Genomic DNA, 17536 nt, shown 5'->3' on the forward strand with positions numbered 1-17536 from the left:
CTGTGATTTGTCTTGCTGCCTTCACATCTAGTTAGACTTGCAGTTCTGGACTAGTCAGAGAAGGCAAGTGGGACTTTTTTGGCAATGAAAGCAATAGATTAAAAATTGAAGCACATGAAACTAATAGCTAATAGCAGACAGGTCTTCAATATGGAGAAAATGGCACTGCATGTTTTGGTAAAATGTCCAAAGGAATAGTGGAGTCTGTGTGATACCAGTATGCAATGGATCTTGTAGTACATTTGAGACTTCCTAAGAGAAAGAAGCGGGGAGCATGAGTTTTCAAATACTCCATGGAATACTGTTTCGTTAAAACACCATAGATCTCAGGAAGACTGGTTCTTGTTCATCAATATTTATTGTGTGTGGTAGTTTTCCTGGTATATAATTTCACACTGTATATCTTAGGTTAAATAATTCCATAAAAGTAGAGCAAAGATGCAAAGCCTGTGACATCAGTGTCTTAAGCATAATAGGGAACAGCTGGGTTTTCCTAAGCACCAGTGGTTTCTGGAACCATTCATAACTATGCATTTCCCGCTGTCAGGTACTGCTAGAAATTAAAGACAATGTATGCTATTAAAAAGGGACTTGATATCTCCATTCCTGTTTTATGGTGCATAAGGTGGTGGCAATGGGCTGGTAGAGATCTTGTCATAGGCTGGTGGAGCATCAGGTACCTGCATTAATGGAAACTAAGTGAGGAAAAAAATTGTATCACAGAAATATTAACAAACTTTAATTACCTATATTAATATATAAAGTATTCCTTAAAGCTTTCCTGTCACTGCCATGGGGAAATTAATACTCCAGAGGACAGGATCAAAATTCAAAATGACCTGAATAGGCCCCACCTGGAATATTGTGTCCAGTTCTGGGCACCACAATTCAAAAAGGACATTGAGAAACTGGAGCGTGTCCAAAGGAGGGCGACTAAAATGGTGAAGGGTCTGGAAACCATGCCCTACGAGGAATGACTTAGGGAGCTTGGGATGTTCAGCCTGGAGAAGAGAAGGTTAAGAGGTGATATGTTAGCCCTGTTTAAATATTTGAAGGGATGTCATATTGGGGAGTGAACAAGCTTATTTTCAGAGAACAGGACCCGGAACAATGGATGCAAGCTCCAGGAAAAGAGATTCCACCTCAACATTAGGAGGAACTTCCTGGCAGTAAGGGCTGTTCGACAGTGGAACACACTCCCTTGGAGTGTAGTGGAGTCTCCTTCCTTGGAAGTCTTTAAACAGAGGTTGGATGGCCATCTGTCGGGGATGCTTTGATTGAGATTTCCTGCATGGCAGGGGGTTGGACTGGATGGCCCTTGAGGTCTCTTCCAACTCTATGATTCTATGATTCTAAATGGTCTGTTTAAAAATAGTTAAGAAATCTCTCATGTTATTAATCTTAAAAATGATTTTGTGCATATGTTTATCAAAGGGCAGACTGATTCCTATCCATCTTTACACATAAATAAATTTGATCAGATCTAATTGATTAATAATTGCCCATATTATTGCAACCCTAATTACACTGGTGGGACCAGATGCTTGCTCAAGAGGACAAAGTCAGTATCAAAAGTTTGCCGTTTTCCTTCTATTTTAACTAAGGTTGAGTCCAGAATTTTCCTTTAGTGGATGGAGGGGCTCACCTCATAAAAAGGTGATAACAACCCATTAAACATTTTCAACCATTTCTACTCAATTTTAAGGGAATACAGTACTTCTTCTCTTAAAAGAAGTGTAACCAATGCAAATACTCTGTCTACAGATTTAACACAATCTGTGATTAGTCTTTCTGCCTTCCCATCTAGTTAGACTTGCAGTTTTGGACTGGTCAGAGAAGGCAGGTGGGACTCTTTTGGCTATTGTGGACACCACAATTCAAAAAGGATGTTGAGAAGTTAGAGCGTGTCCAAAGGAGGGTGACCAAAATGGTGAAGGGTCTGGAAAGCATGCTCTACAAGGAGAGACTCAGGATATGTTTAGCCTGGAGAAGAGACAGTTAAGAGGTGTTACGATAGCCTAGTTTAAATATTTGAAGGGATGTCATATTGAGGATGGAGCAAGCTTGTTTTCTGCTGCTCCAGAGACTAGGACCCGGAGCAATGGATGCAAGCTACAGGAAAAGAGATTCCGCCTCAACATTAGGAGGAACTTCCTGACAGTAAGGGCTGTTCGACAGTGGAACACATTCCCTCGGAGTGTATTGGAGTCTCCTTCCCTGGAGGTCTTTAAACAGCGGCTGGATGGACAGATGTGTTTTGAGTTCCTGCATGGCAGGGTTGAACTGGATGGCCCTTGTGGTCTCTTCCAACTCTATGATTCTATTATTCTAGTACAGTATCTCAACCCATCCCATTCAGCAGCATTGCTTGATCCTCCATGTCAGGAAGCATGTTCAGGGGACTCAGAAGACTACTGCTGACAGGAAGGGCCAGGTAAGCCTGCTTCTGCCAGCCCAGATGCATGTGCCTAAATCTCAGTGTAATACCTGGTGCTCAAAACTAATTTTCTTCAGTATCACAACTGTTGGGGAGGAACTGAAGGAACTTAACTTTTTATTGAAAAGACAAGTTAGTAACTTTAGCATGAATGGGATATTGATGTGATAACATTAGGCATAAAGATGCAAGAACATAAGGCACCCAAATGTGCAATAGCACATCATATACAACAGTGGATTATGTAAACATACAGGTAGCAATATGCAGCGACAAAACACGTACAACACCACATCACGTACGTGAACATATATAGATGTAGCAGCTCACTTTCCTAAAAAATATGCAATGCTATTTCCTGCACATGCATTCCAGTAATAACAATTTCTCTTTCAGAGGGAAGAGAAGCAGGATCTGCTACCTACCCTTACTTAAATTGACTGACTTTTGCAAAAGGAACATTTGATGTCTCACACCATTCAAAATGCTTATTGGGTTTTCATTAAATTTAAAGGCCCTCCTTCACGATATCCTTGAATGTTTTGACATAACGGCTGTTCTGGGAGAGCACACAAAGAAAGATTGCCTGTCCCGCAGTGCAAACTTTTAAAAGCAGTTTCACTCGGCTATACTTTCTAAGAATTTCTGTCCTGTAATTTAATCATAAAATAGACTTTGTGCATCACATTTCCTAGAGGATAAGTGACATTATGAAACCTCATGCTGTATTATTGTTCAGGCTTTCGTAAAAGCTGCGTGCCAGAAAGGGTCATTCACCCTAACTGTAAAGCTCTGTCTGCCTCTGTGTAACAATAGTACAGCATCCATCAGGAGAACTGCTATCTCTGTCATAAAAAAGTTTACAAGACATGAAGAGAAACAGTCCTCTTACCACGTGGTTGCAGTTGCTGTTGTACTCCTGCAAAGCCAACTTGGAGCCCAGTAAGGCACTTTTGCCTTCTGATGTCCTCATAGTGGCCATTCTAAAGTTCTTACTCTGTAGCACAGACAGACAAGGCAGAAGGGAAGAGAATAAGAAAAAGAGAAGAAAAATGAGAACACAGAGGAGCCAAGTCTAAGTGGTTTTGCGCATGGGTCTGGCATCTGTAGAAAATAATGCTTGGTAAAGTGGACAACAGTAGAAAAAGAGGAAGGCGCCAGTATAAGTGGGTTGAATCAGTCAAGGAAGCCATGGCCCCACGTTTGCAAGACCTAGGCAGGGCTAGTGATGACCAGGGCTCTTGGAGGTCCTTCATTCATAGGGTTGCCACAAGTTAAAGTTGATTTGATGGCAAGTAATAACAACTTGCATCTGTGCTTATTGCTTAACTTTGGCGTGTTACAGACCACCCCTTTGGGGCGGCCTGTAGCAGGGACGTAGCCAGGATTTTAGGAAGGGGGGGTCCAGACTAAGTGCCACCATTATAATGGGGCTTGAGTGCGGTGGTGCAGCAGCACGCACCATTCATTTTTCTAATGGAAGGGGGGGTCCGGACCCCAAGAATCCCCCCTTGGCTACGTCCCTGCCTGTAGGCGCTCCTCTCCCCGCAGGATCGGGACCTCAGCTGCCAGAATGGCAGCCTCCAGGGCCACGATCTGCCGCTTTCCAGGCCGCGGGGAAGCGGCAAAAGGCCGCTTCCCCGCGGCCTGGAAAGAGGTGTCCTTGGGGCTTCATGCCCCAAGGACACCCGGTGGCAGCGGGGAGGAGGAGAAAGGGACCACTCGGCCCCTTTCTCCCTTGTGTCACTGGCACAGCCATCTAAAGGCTGCGCCAGTGACGCAAATCGCAGAAGGAGCTCCGTTTTGGAGCTCCGCCGTGCACTGCGAAAAGGGCGCTCCAGGCGCCCTCGTGCGGTGCAAAGACGTCACGTCCGTGCCTCCCCGTTTGGAGGTGGCGTATTTGTGACGTAATGGCAGCCCCCATGTGGAACGGGTGCTGCCATTTTGGACCCGCCGAGTGTGTATTAGGGTTGGGGGCGTCCAGAAAGGACACCCCTTTCTAACCCTAGTACGTGCTCCTCACGTACTAGGATGCTTGTCTGTAACGGGCCTTTGTCTGTAATGCCAATTTAAAAACTACACAAGCTAGAATGCACCTCCATCTCTCTCCTACAGTCAACCCTGTATTCTTTTTCAAAAAAAGAAGCATCCCCTTCTCTGAGTAGAGTGGCAAAAGGCAAGCGCTTAGTCCATCCTGGAAGAAACTAAAAGAAGCACCACCCTTCTCTATTTTCTCCATTGCAGTGCCACTTTTGGCCTTTTTAAATGTCTGGGTGGGAAATTAGCAGTGTGCTTTGGCATCATTGTTCTTTCCTTCATGCTTTGCATCCTTTTTTACATGTCCCTAAGCTTTACCCTCCATAACTTTGGCACCTAAACCTGCATGAGGTCGACTTATAGTCGAGTATATACAGTATATGAATGTTTTCTTCATATTATGTATGAAAGTGGGTTTTCCTTGCTCTGGCAGGGTACTACATGCCCACTGCTGAAGCTAAGCAGTTTTGTGTATGTCTGAATGGGAGGCAACTGCACTCCTCATGTAGAATGGTTTCAATTCCATGATGGATTAAGTGCAGGAAATAAATGTACGAAATCAATAAGCCTTTTGGGGTGCACCAGGGCTGAGCTCTAACATCTGTTTCATATGTCTATACTTAACCCTTGAATTATATGCAGTGAGAGTATGCAGGACTCCCTCTGAACAGAGTGTGTTTTCTTCGTGGATTTATTATTATTATTTTTATTTTTAAATTATTAAGGGCTGAAACAGACAGCCTCGTAAAGCCAGCTTCTAGCCAGCTTGGGGGATGTAGCATTTAGACATGACATGCCCCCAAGTTGCCCCGAAACCGTGCCAGCTGGCTTCCAGGTGACTTGGGGTCATGGCATTCAGTCACCAGTCGCCCCAGAGCTGGCGAAAAGCCTACTCTAGAGATGAGGGGGTGGCTTTTTTCTGCCCCGAATAAGAGTGAACTTTCCCACCCCTATTTGGTGTGGAGGCTGTGGTTGCCGCATGTGGTTGCCACAGCCCCAATCCGGTTCTGTCAGGTGCTGCATTTGGGGCCATCTGCTTCACCCCTAAGTCTTCTTATGCTTCACAGATTAAGAAGGACTTCTGGATCATAAAGTGTGGATGACTTGAGTCTCAGCATGTTTTCCTAGAAATTAGGCACTGTCCCAACCTGCTCAGTCTAAAAGACTATCTGTAGCAATAAATGCAATCCTCAACAGGGTAGTATAGAAAGCCAAAAACCTTACCAAAAGGTTTTTATAACCCCTGCGCTTTTTGTAATACCAACAGCCCATGATCACTAAAGCTGCAAGAACCACGACAAGAAGTCCAATACCTGCAGCCCTGTAAAAAAGGAAAAAACATTATGACAGATATGTCTTTCAATGGATGCCTTCTGTCTTTGCCAGCACTAGGCTGGGCATGAGTATACAGTACAATAACTTTAATACTTATTGGACAGAATACACAGCTAAGAGCACATAGTGGCAGAAAATTAGACCACCACCACCAGAATCATTCAATAGTCGCCTGCAAGAGCTTTTGGGAGCTTTGAACAGTGTATTTTAACTAGATCTCAGCAGAACCTGGAACTAACTCATTAACTGACATGCCAAAGGATAGATTTTCCTACTGAGGTCAATGGATTACTGCATGGAAATTTGCATAGTGTTACATCATTATGTAGAGCCAGTGTGGTATAGTGGCTTGAGTGTTGGAGTATGACTTTGGAGACCAGGGTTCAAGTCTCTTCTTGGCATGTAAATCCACTGGATGCCTTGGGAAAGTCACACTTTCTCAGCCTCAGAGGACGGCAATGGCAACCCCCCTCTGAAGAAACCTGTGAAGAAAACCCTGTGATGGGGTCTCCTTAAGATTGGCATAAGTTGTAAGTTGTAAACAATTTATGAAGGCACAGAACAATATCATCATCATTATGGTAAAAGTCTTGTCAGATGTCTCCAGTTTTGATCTCTTGGAGACAATCATGAACATGCTTTAAAAGTGCCATAATGTTTCAGACAAGCAGTTCACTGAAATCAGATCCATACAAAAGTTAAAGAAAAACTGATTTGTGTTCATTAAGCAAACTGAGTTGCAAGTAAGTCAAAACTACATGTCTGGGGTGGGGTGGGGTAGAATATATCTCTTCTTCAGATATTATGAATTTTATGAATTTACCAAGGTTTTTTACACTCATCCAGCCTTTGTCCTCTGTCTAGTTGGAAGATTTTTTAAACATAAGAAGAAGGGATTTTGGAGAAGCACAGATTTTCAGTGATGAGTTGCAGCAGCTTGTTGCATCAGCAATAAACAGTGCAATAAACAAAGCTTGAGCTGAGTAGGATTCTTCTCTAGTTGTGCCTACTGTAGCTGTGTTTCCCCCCCACAACAGATAAAGATGAACAGTAGCTCCCTCTGGAATCCCTTACTGAGCAGGCATGAACAGTCATAGGAATTTATCAGACAAGGGAAATTGGAAGTATAATCCAATGGCAATCCGAATGCAATCATGGGGTTTAATGTTATTGCATGATAGACTACCACACACAATTTCGGGCAATGGGAAGCCAGTCCAAACACAATCATGAGGTTTCACGTTATCACGTGAGAGGTGATCACATGCAATTTTGGGGAATGACAAGCTATTTTCGGGCAATGGGAAGTCAGTTTGAAGACCATTCAAATTCACGTAAATTCGCGGAACTAGCGAATTCACGTGAATGCTTTCTGGCCTCACTTTCTTTTCATTCAAAATTAAGAGAAATTCCTCCCGTGTGATAAACTCCAAACACGGAAAAGTGGAGAAGAGATAAACCTGCCTCACCAGCTTTCCCCAGCATGTTTTGAAAAGCTAGATCTATAAGTCTAGCCATAAAAATGGAAATTCTGGTAGAAGGAAAAAAATACCCCTGGATTCATTTTGAAGATGTCATCAGGTGTTCCTAGAAAATGTTCAGAATGCTTTCATTTACTTATGTAAGGCTTACCTTACCTGGTTGTTTCATTTTACATGTGCATATAGTTAGTTTTTAATAAAACATTTGCTGAAACATGTTGGAATATTTTTCCCCCTGTGGTATAGTGACTTATCGCTGTTGTTTCCATGTTACGGCATCAGATTTTATGTTAAAAAAGTAATGCCCAGGAAAACATCTACTTCTGATGTATACTGGTACTGTGGATTCAGTATGGATTAAGGGAGATATTTGAAACTGAGCTGGAGTCTTTTGTGTTTACATTGGATATTCTGCTTACTCTTCTGTTGAAAGAGAGGTGTATCTCTTCCCTCGGCCAAAGTTGCCATCCAAATAATGGTCTCCCCTGGGCATCTTGTTTGGCAGAAGTCACACCTACAAAGGGAACAAAGAGATCAGTCATTCTGTACAATGCAATCTCATAATATTTTTCATATGCAACACAGAAAATGAGCTCTCTTAACAGCAGCATATATAATCTCATGGGGAAGAAAGTGCCCCTCTATCAAGTCCTAGAATTGCAGGTGACAACTCTGCTAAAGTCCTCAGTGACGCCAATCAGCAAAGCAGATGGTAAAGCTACACCACCAATGAAATAACAGGGATGTTGTTGAGCCAGAATGCTTGGCTTTCCAGATTTGAGAGACAATGGGTCCCTCAGTCTTTCACCATTCGCCATTCTTGAGGGAAATGCAACTGATAGGAATTATTGGCCAAAACACCTGAAGAGCCAACGTTCTGTGCCTCTGTTCTATAGTTGTTCCAAAAGTATATTGAAGAGGAAAAAGAAAGAAAACTGGGACTTTACTATATTTTTAAGTTGTATTTGTTTCAACCATAGGAGAAGGTGTGAGGATTCAAAATAAGAAGTAATCCTTGACAGTGGCCCAATACAGAACGCAGAAAAGAGGCAGTCAGCAGCCACCCCTGTCCGTGCCAGGTTGGGGGCAGGGCAGCCTCACTGGCAGCCCAAAGACCCCAATCCAGCACTTTTCCAGGCCACTAGGAAGCGGTAAAATGCCGCTTCTCTGTGGCCTGGAAAGAGGTGTTCATGGGGCTTCATGCCCCCAGACACCCCAACAAGTGCAGTGAAGAGGAGAAAGGGGGCGCCTGGCCCTTTATCCTTTGCATCGCTAGCGCGGCCATGTTGAAGCCGCACCAGTGATGCGCGTGTGCAAAAGGAGCTCCGTTTTGGAGCTCCTTCCTGCAAAGCTTAAAGGGTGCCCCAAGCGCCCTGCAGCGTCGCGGTGATGTCATGCATGTGCCGGTCTGTGTGGAGGCAGCGCATGTGTGGAGGCAGCGCCATTGTCCCTGCTTTGTAAGGATGGCGCGCTTCCAAAATGGCGCCATCCATACAAACTAGGGCTGGGGAGCATGCAGTTGCTGTGCGCTCCCCAGCCCTAGTTTTGGCCCAAGGACAGCGGTTCTGCGCCGTCTGTATCAGGCCAGTGATACAGCTTATAGATCTGTGGCTAGTATGGTTTATAGATCTCATGCAAGAGAGGCTAAAATGGCCCCTCCTGGCAGTAACTCCTATTGGCAAGCAAAGACTTTTTAATTCAGACAGGCTTTTAAAGGCCTGGTTCCCACTACCTGTTAAACCAGATCACAAATTGGTTGGAACCGGTTCAAATGACCCTGGTTCCAACTTGAACCGAATCACTGAAGTGATTCAGAGAGGGGGGCTATGCACTAGCGTCTTTTTGATGCTGATTTTTTCTGCTTTTTTTTGATAAATCAAATCTGCACAAGTGTGAACCAGATGTGGATCAGAATCAATTTAAATTTGCCCTTTGGCCAGCTGGAGCAGATCCTTTTGAATGGGTTATTTTACAGGGAAAAATGCGATCATTGCAAATGTAGTGTAAGCCACGCTCCACTGTCGAATTGAACCAATTTATTTGTAAGTAGGAATGAGGCCAAAAAAGAAGGCTTTTAAGAAAAAGATGATGTTGTTTTAAATGGTATTGTTTTAACTGTTGAAATATTTTTAAAGTGTGTGTTTTTTAATATGGTTAATAATTTAATTTGGATGTAATGTTGATTTTTAAAATGTTTTTAGCTGCAGTCTTTTAAAGGTGTAAGCTGAGTCACTCTGTCCTGACAGCGGGAGACCGACTGGTGAGGGGGACAGGCAAGCAAGCTAGTGGGAAGAGGTGGGGCAAGGCATTCCCCTTCACCACCAGCAGCCCTCTGCACCAGATGACACCAAAGCTAGTCTAGCCATTGGTACACCCTTCTGGTCAGTTAGTGCTTGGGGGAAATTGTATGGTCAGGACCTGTTTGGGTTGCCCTTGTGCATCTGGGCAAAGCCATTCCACAAGGAGCTACTGGGTGCCTCCTTATACAGTGCCCATTAAAGTACTTACATTGATGTAACTGGGGGTTGTATTGTGTTTTATGCATTAAGTCATTTATGACTTACAGCAACCCTAAGGTGACCCTATCATGGGGTTTTCTTGGCATGATTTGTTCAGAGGAGGTTTGCCATTGCCTTCCGCTGCAGCTAAGAGCGTGTGACTTGTCCAAGGTCATCTAGTGGATTTCATGGCCGAGCTGGGAATTGAACCCTGGTCTCCAGAGTCATAGTCCACCACTCAAACCACTACACCAGGCTGGCTCTGATCAGCATAAATCACCAACAGGATTCTGGCTGCAGTGAGAGCTACCGACCTGAAAGGCAGTACTGGCTATGAAATGTCAATATAAAGTGCACTTGCATTTTTAAAAGGCGTCGTCTAAATGTCCATGTTTATATCATTTTAGGAAAATAAAATATTTTAGTTTGAAGAAGTATAGCAAAGTTGAGGGACAGTCCCTGAGCCAGCTAGAGGATGTACTTTATGCAGCTCCCCCAACACTGAACTTGATATGTTGGCAACTCATACACTTTTCCTTTTAAAAAAATAAGTGCACAGAGAACACAGACCTTATTTTTAAGCCCAGTAGCATTTCCACTATGCTTATATGGATTTGAAATTGGACTTGAAACAAGATGTCTACTCCCATACACAACTGAAACCTTGGCTGCTGCCACACTCCAGAAATAAAGCAATTTGACACCACTTTAACTTCATGGCTCAATGATATAGAATTCTGGGATTTGTGGTCCGGTGTGCACTAGAGCTCTCTGACAAGGAAGGCTAAATATGTCACAAAACTACAAATCCCAGAATTCCATAGCATCGAATCAAGGTAGTCAACGTGGTATCAAACTTCTTTATTTCTGAAATGTGGATATACCCCTTGATTTGGCATTATAACCTAAATCTTTTTCTCTTATCTACGGTAAGTCTTTCTATAGAAGATGTCACACTTTTTGCTATCACTGCTGTGGTGAATTCAGTAGCAGGCATCAACTGTTTCTCAGTAGGCTTTAATGCCACACCTTTGTTTTAAATTTGTATGCTATGCTGAACTAAGCCTGGAGCATATGCCTCCAGTACTTATAGATGGCTTACTCCTAGCACTACCCGTCAAAAGTCATCACACAGCTATTCTCACTTTCACTCTTTCACAGGTTTTTTAAAAGTAGTAAAAATATGTCACTAGTAGTTAGAAAACAGTATCTGGCCCCTTTGTGAGAAATCAAGTTTGAGACAAATATGATCACACTGTAAAAATATTTTCCGGAAGCACTTCTCCATCGCAAGTTAGTCTTACATCTAGGTTTATTTTTCTTCCAAACGAATTTGGTTACTAATTTGGCTTTACATTCAAAATTAAGTTATAGTCCCCGGAGAATTGTATAGAAATTAAGTGATTCCCAAATACAAAAGTTCATTATCTGTAATCTAGAAAAAGAAAAATGCAGTAAAATAATGTATTTATTAAAACCTTAGGGAGTTTTGTTAGGATGTGTGATGAACATAACTCAGGAAATGGTATAAACTAATATCTATTATAGTGAGTCAACACAGTCTTGAGTGAATATCTGTTATATTCAATCTACAGTCTTGAGTTCCTGCCCTTCACTTATCTATGGTTTTCTTAATCCCATAATCAGAACTTTCTAATGGATTTGTTTGCTTGCCGTTTATCTAAATAGCCAAAGAAAATTGCCATCCATATCAAATCGAACTGAATGGTTTAATCAGATTTCTATGACCTCACACACAGAGAGAAACACAGAAAGCTAAACACATTGTCTGCAGTCTTACTCACAGTTACACAATTTAAATCTGATTAAATGCAATGGGATTTAAACAGCCTGTGTGCAGAGTCACAATCTTCCAATTCAGCTAAGCAGCACAACTCCAACTTCTGTTAGACACAAAAAGCAGGACCCTCTGCATTCAGTTGCAAAAAGGCAGCCCCTATTTTAAAGGCACCACAAGGAAAGAAATGTATTTCTTCATTAAATACATATTTCAGAGTTGGGGAAAGTCTGGCAAAATAAAAACTTAATTTAATGCAGAAATCAAGTGAGGAATGTATAACTTACCTGCTTACACAGACACAGACTGTGGCTGAGAGCAAAAGTATTACAAGATTTTTTCCTCCAATCCTTTTTGTAATTTTTTTTCAGATTTGCCCTGTAGACAAGAAAGCTCCCATGACCATCACGAGTCTGAATTCCTGGCAGTTCAGCTTTTGATCATGCTAATTGGCATGAAATGCTAAAGCCAAAGGAATGGCTTCTGTTCGTTCAGTTTACACCAGAACCATTGCCCTATCACCTTCCCTAGTAGCTTGAAAGGCCTAGCACTGGATTTCTAGGTATTCCACTGGAGAAAAGGTAGGCATAACCACGGAGGGGCCTTTCTAGCTGATTTAGGTGAACAATACGCAATACATGCTGTTCTGTTGCTGTACACAATCGAAACATTTCTTAAAGTATTCTAGTTTATGCCATCTTTCCTAATGGAAAGGCAAGGTCCATCTATCCTACGGACCTTTCCTTATGGAACGGTCGGTTTATGAAATAGTTTTCTTTTTCCAAAGTCTGTACTCATGATCTCTAATTATCTTATCTTAAATCTCTCCTAAATATTTACACCGCTATGCAGACTGATAGCCTAATCAGAATTGGAAACATTATTGGGTTTTTTGCACTATAAATTCCACAGTCCTCCAACCAACATGGCCATTTTGGGACTTGTAGCCTTCAAAAGGTAAATCTTCCAAGCTCTGGGCCAGACTAGACATTATGTTAAATGGGTAGAATTAGTTTATTCATTTTTTTTAATACTAGGGATAATCAATACTGATATAATGGAATGGAAAAAAGGGTTAACCCTCTACCCTATTGTTGTATGAACTGAATTCCTCCCTGAAGCTGTTATTATTCCTGGAAAGAAAACTTCCACTGCTGCCCAGGGATAACAGCAGCTTTATTGCTCAATAAAGGGATATTACTCAAGGCTACACTGGAAGGAAAAGGCTAACCACCTCTCTGTGTACCAATCTCAACCCACCCACCTCTGGTTTTTATTTAAAGCACAAAGACATGTTCAATGCATCCATTTAGTTAACATCGCATCTAAATCAACCCTTTTAAAAAGAAACCAGTAAGCAAGGTGCTTTCCCTTCCACTTGAAAAAAGACATGTCTTAAGACATTATCACACAAACCTTGTTCTCGCCACAATCATGTTAGTAAAAGGAAATAGATTCATACTGGTTTGGGAGCGTTCCTTATTGCATGTCCCTCCAATAGCACAACTGGGGCTGCTTTTGCCATCAACAGCCCTTTCCATTCTCTTCCACACTCCTCCTTAACCTTGTTTTCCGGCTCTATGCGCTACCCAGCATGCCTTCCATTTTTAAAAATATTATTTTTATTTTTATTTGTAACACAATGTAGCAATTATGTCAATGTGATGAAGTAAGGCAAAGATGAATGAAAGGTGGGGAGAGACACCCTGCTCAGGAATAGTAAGGGGGAGAGGGGAGAGGGGAGAGGAGGAGACTGATACCACATGACGGCCCAGTGTCAGAACCCGAGGACTAATGACACAACGGTGAAATTGGAAGCTCATTGATGGGTTTTCCCTATCAATGAAAAGGTGCACTCTAACCATGCCTCAGTTGTACTGCAGCAGTGGGTTGGAGGTGACGTCATGCAATGTTTCACCAAAGATGCTATTTTCCAACTAATTGCTATTTAAAAGTTGCATGTGATATAATCTGCTTAGAAATTTCAGCATCTATTTTGGGGACATTGACAAGCTTTCATAATATAACATTCTCCCTCCCTCTCGTGGACTAGATAACAGGTTATGATGACATGTATCTGGGTCACAGATATCAGGCCAAAACATATTTGTACTGAGACAGAGAGGCAGGTTACCAAAATTATGAGATAAATGTAGATGACCACAACTTCAACCAAAATGCTTCTCAACCATTGGAGAGAAGGGGAGGGGACATGATGTGCCAGGCAGCCCAGATACATGCCTGTCCAAAAACAGGGCAGGAAGAAATTCGGAAGTCTGGTGTATGACAGCCTATGCTGGGTTAGACTCGTCAATTGGGGGAGCAATCAAAGCATTCAATAGAAATCTGCCAGACCTTCAGATGCCAAATTGGCAAGTTGGCTCCTCCTGTGTCCTGACCCTCCAGAGCTTACAAATTTGGAAGGGCAAACCCTTTCAAATTTGTATAATGCTCAGGATCCCTGCCTCCTTCCATATCCACTACAAGAATGGGCCAACCAGGAAACCAGCAACCTAGATATAAGCCCATTGGAATTACAAGCAAATCTTGTAAAACCTGAAATAGTGAAGATTTTGTATGAGATGTCAGCCCAGAGCATACACTGAATTCTCATGACAGCAATCATTTCTACTGTCACAAGACTTTTCCCCAGATCTGTAGTTAAGCAGGTACTCAGCCTGGTCTGGAAATTGGTGGCATTGGTCTCTTCCCTCTGTGCAACACACCCTGATCTCTGATAATGTCAAGGGTGAGATTTCTCAAGATTGTATAGATAATATTAACAAGATAATGTTAAAGCTCTCCCCTCTGCAGTACTGTCCACTCCTCATGCACATGATTGTTGATGTTAAGCAGTGTACAATTGGTTTTTGTGAAAATTAACAGGAACTCTTGTGTGCTTGGAGTACACTTTGCTGAGAGGATTCTAGGAACAGAAAAAGAGAGATGAAGGAGATTATCATGAGAAGCTTCTACAGTGCAGAAATTGCATTTTTGAAGCATATGGAAACAAACAGGTACTGAAGCATCTTTATTGCACCTCCGCTTCAATACCTGTATGGTATTGAAGCGTGTGCACTGTTTGCTACACAAGTTTCCACACTGTTCCATGTTTGCTTCTTCCCTGGTACTGCCCTATTTAGGGCATGCAAATCAGTGGGGAGAGGGAGAGAGGTGGAATGGCTGAGAAAGGAGAGATCAGGTGGCAGATGACAGCAAAAAAGAGGGGGAAAAATTAGAAGGATGACTTGGCCTGCTTGGGAATAGCAGAGAGGGTGGGGAGAGAGAGGAAGAGGAGGAGAATCTTACCCCTTTACGCTAAGTAATTGCTATCTTCCATTTCTGAAGCTGGAGAGATTATCACCTGAAGAGAAATACCTGGGTGACAGCACCATTGGGAGTCATTGACGATTTTTCGCTGTCATTGGCAAGGTGTGCTTCAAAGTTGACTGAAAGGTACACCAGCAATGGGATTAAGACATCATCATGTGGTGAATACCACCCAATAATGCTAGTATCTTGCTTTAGTTCCACAATAGAAGTTTCATTTGATAATGTCCTGAAAAGCAAAAGAACAGAATTATTTTATAAATACTTCCCCCCCCCCAGTCCATGACCATAACAGCTTCTACTGGTCACCAAACTGCACCTTTTACCTTTCCCCTACTTAATATTTGTTCAAGAGTTCACTCACTGCTTGCTAAAGTAGGATGACTCATAATTCATAGTGATATGTAAATAGCTAGAAGAGAATTGTATGGCTTATGCAACTGGTCCAAAATCAAAGCGGACAGGTAACGCCCAATAGCTGTGATGTGGAAAAGAGAGAGTCTCGGGCTGTTGAAAAAAAGAGATGATTTTATTCTTGAAAATGATCTCTTTTTTCTACATCTTGAAACTTGGGGGGGGGGGGGAAGCAGATTGGCAGTGAGAGCCGGCTTGGGGTGGCATGGGAGTGTGGTGACCGCACGCCATACACTCAACTCCTCCCCCAAGCTGGAGTCACGCCACCCACCCAACCAGACAGCAGATGGTGTGGGAATGCTCCTGGAGTGCAGCAATTTGATGCCACATGCTGCAAGAGCAGAGAAGAGCAGCGGCAGCAGCGAAAAGGCAACTTTTTTTCCAGCGCAAAAAGGTGTGGCATTTTGCCACTTCTTTTTGCGCAGGAAAAATGCCAGTTCGGGACCATGGCAATCAAACACTGATCCAGTGCACAAAGGGGTGGCATGACACTGCCGACTGCCCCTTTAGGGCCTTCTCTTCTGGCCCTTGGTCTCTTTTTCACATCTTGTCCAGTGGTGGCCACATGCTATGCAGCCCAGTTTCCCCATGTTTATCTGGAATTATAGAACTAAGTTGATGAAGTTTGTTCCCAAACCAATAGGCACAGGGTTGAACTGGACCTTGAGAAGCCAGCCCAAGTCATTTTGGCAGAGGCCAATCAACAAACGGCACTGTCTCTTTCACCCAAGTGAAGGTGCAGAACAACCAAAGTCAATGTATTTTAGCAAATGAGGTAGAAATCCCCCAGAGAAGCTCCCCTCATTCCTGGGTGTGTGTTTTAGTCACACGTGCACACCAAAAACAAAAACACCCCCAACACCCCCAATCAAAAAAATGTGGGTGCTTGGACAGTAATGGAAACCTCAAACAAAAGTCCATATGTAACCTATGAGCCACTCTTTCCCCCCCTCAACCATCAAGGGTGGCTTATAATTTTTAAAAATGAAACATCAATAAATCACAAAACACAGAAATGCTATATAGAAATAAGGTATCAGAATCCGGGAGGATAACTCTGTTGATGGAACAGCTTCCATCAAGAGCACTGGGAAGTGGGCAACTAGTACAACTAGGTTGAGACAGCTGTGCTAGCCGGGGTTTATGTAAAGGGCTGAGAGGGCAGCCTTTTATAGACTGTGCATCTCCAAAACTGCTCCAGAGCGCTGGAGCATACACACCACACAGGAAGATCTACAGTAGAGAGAAAGAAAGCTTCACTGCACTATTGGTTACTCATCAAAATGTAGTCCACAGGCTGAGAGCTGTTAGTGGAAAGAGGAGGTGGGTGAGGCCAAGCGAGTTTATAAGACCACCTTGCTCTGCACCTACACTTCTGACCCAATGTGTTGCACCAGGCTAGGAGTCTGCAGCTGGCCTCCTTTCCTTCTGGGCTAGCAAGGGCATCCTTTCTCCTGCAACACACACACTGGTGGGTACAGGGAAGTATTATATGCATGTGCTTTATGCTGCGACGCTGTATCCTTGCCTTGTGAGTATGAGCCATCTCGAATAAAACTCAATGAGACCTACTTTTCTGTATACACTTTGTTTAGATTGCTCTCTCTGAAGTTAATGGGATTTATTTCTATCTGAGTAGCCACACATAGGATTGTGCTTTTTATGCTCAGGTTTAAAGTTTAGCAGAATCACAAACATATTCCAATTGGGGCATGATTGTGCACTACTTCATTAAACAGCACGTAAGCAGAGAAAGTACATAACATTTCTCCCCATTCCATAAAGAAGTGAAAGCCCTGAAAGGGGGTGTTGGGGAATAACAAGCACCCAAGATGAGTGGAAAGCTTTATTGTAGTGTTAGGTTTAAAAACAATTTCTGTGTATTTTCTTCCCTCTCAGAATAGAATGCATCATTGCTTAGAGAAAGCAGTAGGGAGCTCCATAAAGGGCTTCTTTGTCAGTAGCAGTAGCCCAGCAGTCACAAATAACCCATGTGATGATAGAACCTCTCCATTTGCTTTTCCTGTGGGATGCCAAATGTCAAAAGTCTGTTGTTACTACTGTAAGCAATAAAGAAATTGGTATCAACTTGAAATGTCTTTAGAACTGTGACTTATGTCACTCTGTTTTATCTTATCTTATCTTATCTTATTGTATTCTCTGTGTATTATTATTGCGGTAACCCGCCCAGATTTCTTATGACTGG

General features: G+C 42.7%; 1 protein-coding gene across 3 annotated transcripts; it reads right to left on the minus strand.

Annotated features, from left to right (window-relative positions):
* Positions 1-344: 344 nt before the first annotated feature.
* Positions 345-15126, minus strand: MLANA (melan-A). Of its 3 annotated transcripts, none has more exons than XM_089511731.1 (6): positions 14965-15126; positions 11874-11964; positions 7710-7804; positions 5699-5795; positions 3330-3434; positions 345-680 (listed from the first exon to the last, which is right to left on the minus strand). In XM_089511731.1, exons 3-6 carry the CDS (start codon positions 7781-7783, stop codon positions 612-614), a joined length of 345 nt encoding a protein of 114 aa, XP_089367857.1. In that variant the 5' UTR covers positions 7784-7804; positions 11874-11964; positions 14965-15126; the 3' UTR covers positions 345-611. The 3 variants fall into 3 exon arrangements, with proteins under 3 accessions (XP_089367857.1, XP_089367867.1, XP_089367874.1); XM_089511741.1 differs by having other exon boundaries at positions 14896-15126; XM_089511748.1 differs by lacking the exons at positions 11874-11964; positions 14965-15126 and adding an exon at positions 11594-11676.
* Positions 15127-17536: the final 2410 nt, after the last annotated feature.

The sequence above is a fragment of the Sceloporus occidentalis genome, unplaced genomic scaffold, assembly GCF_023333645.1.
Source record: "Sceloporus occidentalis isolate IW3139 unplaced genomic scaffold, rSceOcc1.0.p SCAF_1, whole genome shotgun sequence".
Lineage (NCBI taxonomy): Eukaryota > Metazoa > Chordata > Lepidosauria > Squamata > Phrynosomatidae > Sceloporus > Sceloporus occidentalis.

Excerpts from the sequence above, each read along its gene's own strand:
- MLANA (XM_089511731.1), bottom strand. The coding sequence starts at position 7,783 with ATGCCCAGGGGAGACCATTATTTGGATGGCAACTTTGGCCGAGGGAAG. Across the intron at positions 5,796-7,709 it reads ACCTCTCTTTCAACAGAAGA|GGCTGCAGGTATTGGACTTC; the intron begins GTAAGCAGAATA and ends CCTTTTTTACAG. Across the intron at positions 3,435-5,698 it reads GGGGTTATAAAAACCTTTTG|AGTAAGAACTTTAGAATGGC; the intron begins GTAAGGTTTTTG and ends TCTGTGCTACAG.